This window comes from Nyctibius grandis, chromosome 2 (genome assembly GCF_013368605.1).
Source record: "Nyctibius grandis isolate bNycGra1 chromosome 2, bNycGra1.pri, whole genome shotgun sequence".
NCBI classification, from domain to species: domain Eukaryota; kingdom Metazoa; phylum Chordata; class Aves; order Nyctibiiformes; family Nyctibiidae; genus Nyctibius; species Nyctibius grandis.
The window spans coordinates 87,882,339-87,888,338 of NC_090659.1; the positions used below are offsets into that span (position 1 = coordinate 87,882,339).

General features: G+C 39.9%; 1 protein-coding gene across 1 annotated transcript in view; it reads left to right on the forward strand.

Moving 5' to 3' along the window:
- Positions 1-5,417, forward strand: part of DIAPH3 (diaphanous related formin 3) — a 277,067-nt gene extending 271,650 nt beyond the window's left edge. Inside the window, exon 28 of the mRNA XM_068421846.1 lies at positions 5,079-5,417. Coding sequence (XP_068277947.1) covers positions 5,079-5,335 — 257 coding nt within the window. The 3' untranslated portion in view covers positions 5,336-5,417. The remainder of the gene's footprint in view (positions 1-5,078) is intronic.
- The last annotated feature ends 583 nt before the right edge of the window (positions 5,418-6,000 follow it).

Genomic DNA, 6,000 nt, shown 5'->3' on the forward strand with positions numbered 1-6,000 from the left:
ATGGTTTGTGGATTTTCTGTGGGTACCTTGTTCTAGAAACGTAGGATTAAAATGGTGGCTAATGTCACTAAGCCATCTCTTTGCTGTTGCAGGCAGCCCTATCAAATACTGTCTTCAGAAACAGATCAAATTCCTGCTTATAACTGGTTATAGTTTTTTGCTCTCGCTTCTGTACATGTGTGTTCCAAAACTTCATTACTCTGAAGGTTCAAAAGGTTTTTATTTCTAATAGGAATACATTAATGGCTGTTTGTTCCTGTGCTTGCTTTGTCAGTTAATATCAACTCAGGGCTTTCCTTGAAAGTAAATAACTATGTGCTTTATAGCCTTTACCACACTGAGCTGAGGAAGTCCAGCTCCTCTACAGTTGTTATAAAAGTTACATACTAACCTGCAGCAGCTTGCAGCCTTGTAGTTTTAAATTCATATGCAAGGTGAATTGGCTTTTTTAAAGCACCCACCTCGACAGTTATAGGTTGAAAATGCACTTCTGTGGTTTTGCCACTATAGCATAGGGTTTGAGGGAGGTGTGGTAACAATCCAAAGTCATGACAGTGGAATGGATGGGCTACCAAATCACCAATGCATGCAAGTTTTGAATCAGTGTGTGAAGCAGTGCAGGGTGTTTAAGAGTTTGGGGTTGACACAAATTAATTCCTGCTTGATTAAAATAAAAAAATTGGCAGGGTAGACGTTAATATTCCTGAGGAATTAGTGAGACTTTGTACCTTGCTAGTACCTACCTAATTTTAAACTTTGACTTAAATGGAAGTGATCTTTCACTCTGATAAGAAGAATGCCACCAGCAACATATATCCCTCAAGTATTACAGCAGTTAATTCTTTAGGTGCATATTTACCAAAGTGAAATCTAGGACTGTAAGTACGTATGCTTTCTGAGCCAGGCCTAGCAAAGTTCAGTGTTTCTGAATAAGATTCACAACAGCCAGTTTACTAAGCAGGGAACTACCTGTCTACACATCTGCTAATACTGCATGTGCACTTAGGCATAGCAATGCTATATGGAGAAGTTCCTCCTCAATTGAAAGAACATATGCAGTAAAGATGCCACATGATTTAAGAAGCAGCTCAAATAACAACTTTGGGATGGTAAAACTGGATTTAGATAAAATATGTGTGTCCCAATATATTTTTTTTAATAGACACTAGCTGCTCAGTACTTTTTTGTAGCATGGCTTCTCATTATTTAGGAAGTGCTGTTAATCACTAGCGTAAAGTGTCATGTATTAAGAACATGACACTTTGTGATGTTTCCAGTGAATCGTGGCATCTTCACTGCAGAGGAGTTACAACAGATGAAACAAGGACTACTCAAATAAACTGGCCAGTGATTAAGGCACTTTCCTAATCCCATTTCCCGTTGTTGCAGGAATCACAGAATCACAGAATCAACCAGGTTGGAAGAGACCTCTGGGATCATCAAGTCCAACCGTTGCCCTGACACCACCCTGTCAACTAGACCATGGCACTAAGTGCCATGTCCAGTCTTTTCTTAAACACATCCAGAGATGGTGACTCCACCACCTCCCTGGGCAGCCCATTCCAATGTCTAATAACCCCTTCTGAAAAGAAATTCTTCCTAATGTCCAACCTGAACCTCCCCTGGCGAAACTTGAGTCTGTGTCCTCTTGTCCTGTCGCTCAGACTGAAGGGAAAGACACTGGTCCTTGAAGTTGAATGCTCCACTCATCAGTCTATGCCTAGAAAGTCACAAATATTAACACGATTGATGCTGTTTTAAGAGGGGAAAAAAAAAAAGACACAGCTGTACTCAGCTTTACTCAGTCACTATCCCCATGCAACAATTCCAAACTGTAGGCAGCAAGTTATGGGACCCAGCTTTCTGCGAGGCTAAATTGGATACCGAGTTTCAAAGCAGGACAAGAGTTTAGATAGATAGATCCCAATATCTACTACTTCTTTATAGCTAACTTGCAGAAGTTCCCTGCTTAGACTATTTGCTGTTCTAAATCTCACTCTAAGGCACCTTACTCTGCCCCTCGCACACTATGAGAAACTAGGGAAAATATTGCTGGATTTTACTTTGAGGCCACAGTTCGTAAGTGTTCACCACCTCCATTATTCAGTCTAGTTCATCACACCTAATTGATCCTCATGCTCGAGTATTTTGGGGTGAGGACTCCACTGAACTGCAAAGTAGTTAAAATTTGGGTGTTGGTACACTTGAGAATTTTACTTTCACTGCCTAATTTATTTTTGCCTTTTTTAAAGTCCAACACCTATACTTAATCTCTGATTATATGACAATATGGGTTTTTCTACTTTAAAAAATGTATGGATTTTCAAAGAACCAAGTATTTTTGCCGCTACCCTTGACTGAATGTAAACGAAAAGGGCTACAGTGCAGCTAGTATTTTATATATATATATTTTGTATATTGATACAGGTAGCATGCTTTTGTAAGCCTGCTAATATATATTCAGAATCAATAAATATAAACATTTAAATAGAATGGGATATTTAAGAGTGTACATAACAGGGATATTTTAATTATATATGATGGGTTTATTATATGTGATTATAAAGATGTGTTCATACCCAATCTTTGGCCTCCTCTGATTCAGAAAAAGTGAAATGTGTGCTGCTGCATCTTCAGGGTCAAATTATTTTCTGTAGTATAAAATAGAAATTACATTTCTCAGCCAAGTATGAAATTCAACTATTATCAAATTTTAATTAAGAATTGTTTATCTGATTTAGAAGATGATAGCAAGAAGGTATTTATTTTCCTCCACTTGCCAAAAGGTGATCGTACTTACAAAATTTGCTGAGATTGTCCAAGAAAGTGTATAAAATCCTCATCCATCACCGAGAGCCCCTGGTCAGGGAATGACAGTGCAGTAAATATCTTCAGCAGCTGCCTTTTAATGTACAAGCTGTTTTCGGTAGGAATTTTCAGCACTCACATAAAACACACTGTCATGAGTGACTGCCTGTGCTCCAAAGTCATTACTATTGGGATGATGGAACATCTTTCAGCGAATAACCAAAAAACTTTAAATGTCATGTCAAGTGTGTTGAAGCCATTTTCAAGCCTTGCTCAAGGTTACATGAATATTGAGTATGCCTGTTTTTAAAAAGTTTGAGATCTATGAGAGGGACTGCTCATACGCTGGTTTTGAGAACAGTCACTTGATTTGGAGAGGGGACAAAAAAAGAAATCTGTCTGTTAATACATGTCAATCCAGCAAAGCTCCTGGATTTTAACTGAGTGGAACTTCTTGTGACAGTCAATGCCAGTGATGTTCAGCAAAAAGTAGCAAGTTATACAAATTCTGAAAATTACTTAAGTACCTAAAAGATCACAAAGCAAAGAAAAATTATTACAATGGATTAAATTGAAATAGCTTTTTAAATACATTTTAAAATTTGAACAATTAAAAAAATATGTAGAAAATGTACTTAACCAGATGAACCTTTGGAAGACACTGAGAAGTACTGAGTACTCTGTTTTCTCTGTGACTCCAGCAAGAGAGGAGGAATCTGCCAGGCTCTGTCTGTGATTTTTGTAGGAAATACGGATGCTAATCCGTATTTAGGGGCACTCAGCATGGCTTCACCAAGGGGAAGTCATGCTCAACCAACTTGATAGCCTTTTATGAGGACGTAACCCGGTGGATAGATGATGGTAAAGCTGTGGATGTGGTCTATCTTGATTTCAGTAAAGCGTTTGACACGGTCTCCCACAGCATCCTCGCAGCTAAACTAAGGAAGTGTGGTCTGGATGATCGGGTAGTGAGGTGGATTGTGAACTGGCTGAAGGAAAGAAGCCAGAGAGTGGTGGTCAATGGGACAGAGTCCAGTTGGAGGCCTGTGTCTAGCGGAGTCCCTCAAGGGTCGGTACTGGGACCAGCACTATTCAATATATTCATTAATGACTTGGATGAGGGAATAGAGTGCACTGTCAGCAAGTTCGCTGATGACACAAAACTGGGAGGAGTGACTGACACACAGGAAGGCTGCGCAGCCATTCAGAGGGACCTGGACAGGCTGGAGAGTTGGGCGGGGAGAAATTTAATGAAATATAACAAGGGCAAGTGTAGAGTCCTGCATCTGGGCGAGAACAACCCCATGTACCAGTACAAGTTGGGGGCAGACCTGTTGGAGAGCAGCGTAGGGGAAAGGGACCTGGGGGTCCTAGTGGACAACAGGATGACCATGAGCCAGCAGTGTGCCCTTGTGGCCAAGAAGGCCAATGGCATCCTGGGGTGGATTAGAAGGGGTGTGGGTAGCAGGTCAAGAGAGGTTCTCCTCCCCCTCTACTCTGCCCTGGGGAGGCCGCATCTGGAATATTGTGTCCAGTTCTGGGCCCCTCAGTTCAAGAAGGACAGGGAACTGCTAGAGAGAGTCCAGCGCAGAGCCACGAAGATGATTAAGGGAGTGGAACATCTCCCTTATGAGGAGAGGCTGAGGGAGCTGGGTCTCTTTAGCTTAGAGAAGAGGAGACTGAGGGGGGACCTCATTAATGTTTTTAAATATGTAAAGGGCAAGTGTCATGAGGATGGAGCCAGGCTCTTCTCAGTGACATCCCTTGACAGGACAATGGGCAATGGGTGCAAGCTGGAACACAGGAGGTTCCACATAAATATGAGGAAAAACTTCTTTACGGTGAGGGTGACCGAACACTGGAACAGGCTGCCCAGAGAGGTTGTGGAGTCTCCTTCTCTGGAGACATTCAAAACCCGCCTGGACGCATTCCTGTGTGATATGGCGTAGGCAATCCTGCTCTGGCAGGAGGATTGGACTAGATGATCTTTCGAGGTCCCTTCCAATCCCTAACATTCTGTGATTCTGTGATTCTGTAATCTATTGAAGACATGTAAGGTCTATATCACTTCCAAGGGACCAGCTTGCTTGGTCCACCACTGCTTTTGAAGTGATAATATTTTTTGTCTTGCCTTCATGGCAATCATTACTCCTTCTAGTACATCATCTGCATGTAAAAATTTGTCTGATCAAGAGGCCTTTTTATATTACAAAATATTCAAACTGAGTGATTTAATAGTGAAACAAGATTTGTTTGTTTATCTTCTGCAGAGAACCAAAGAGGACAACTAGAGAAGTCATGTTTGCACCACAATATCAGTTTAAACTTGACAAGAAGCCCAGTCACCAAAGAGGTTACTTATGATATGGAAACAAGTTCTACAACATGGAACAAGGCTGTTGGGAGAAAGGAAGCCTGTCAAGGAGAAGGCAACAAAGAAAAGAAAATAGATCGTATCGTGTCTCCTTCTAAGGCAGAAGCCATTCCAGAAGTAGAAGCTCTCCTGGCAAGACTGCGAGCACTATAGAATAATCATATAAAGGATTAAATCAAAGCTTAAAAACAAGCTATAATAGCCTACATCTTTAAAGATACACTAATTTTCTATTATTGACGTTACATACTTCTGAGTTCCCAACTTGTCTATGGATGAACGATCTAAACTGTTTGCAAGACTGAACAAAATGATACTATAGTTTTGCATAACTGCAAGATTATTTTTATTATATGTATTTACCTACTGAGCATACGAAAAATACCAGAAGAAAACAGATACTAAATTATTCCAAGGCACAATCCTTTTACTGGACAAACTACTGACCACATATTTTGAGAGCTTCTCAAAGTAGGAATAACTTTTGAATATTGTTAAATCATCATGCCTGGGAATAAGGGTCAGTAAACAACAGAAAAGGTATTCTTATTTTTTCTACTGCAATTTCTATACTTAAGAGGTTTTAGCACCTAAAAAGTAGTATTATAGCATACTTTGCAATTATAGCAATAGAAAATATGTATCTCATAAATCAGCCATATTCCAGTTTGAGTTCATCAAAGAGCACCAAAGCTTGCTGAATTATATATGTATTTACAAGATGGAAATCCATGGACAGTAAACAAAAAATCTATGCAAATAATATACTTTGTGTGTGATTAATATATCACTGCTATTAAGCTTAGTTATTATTATTG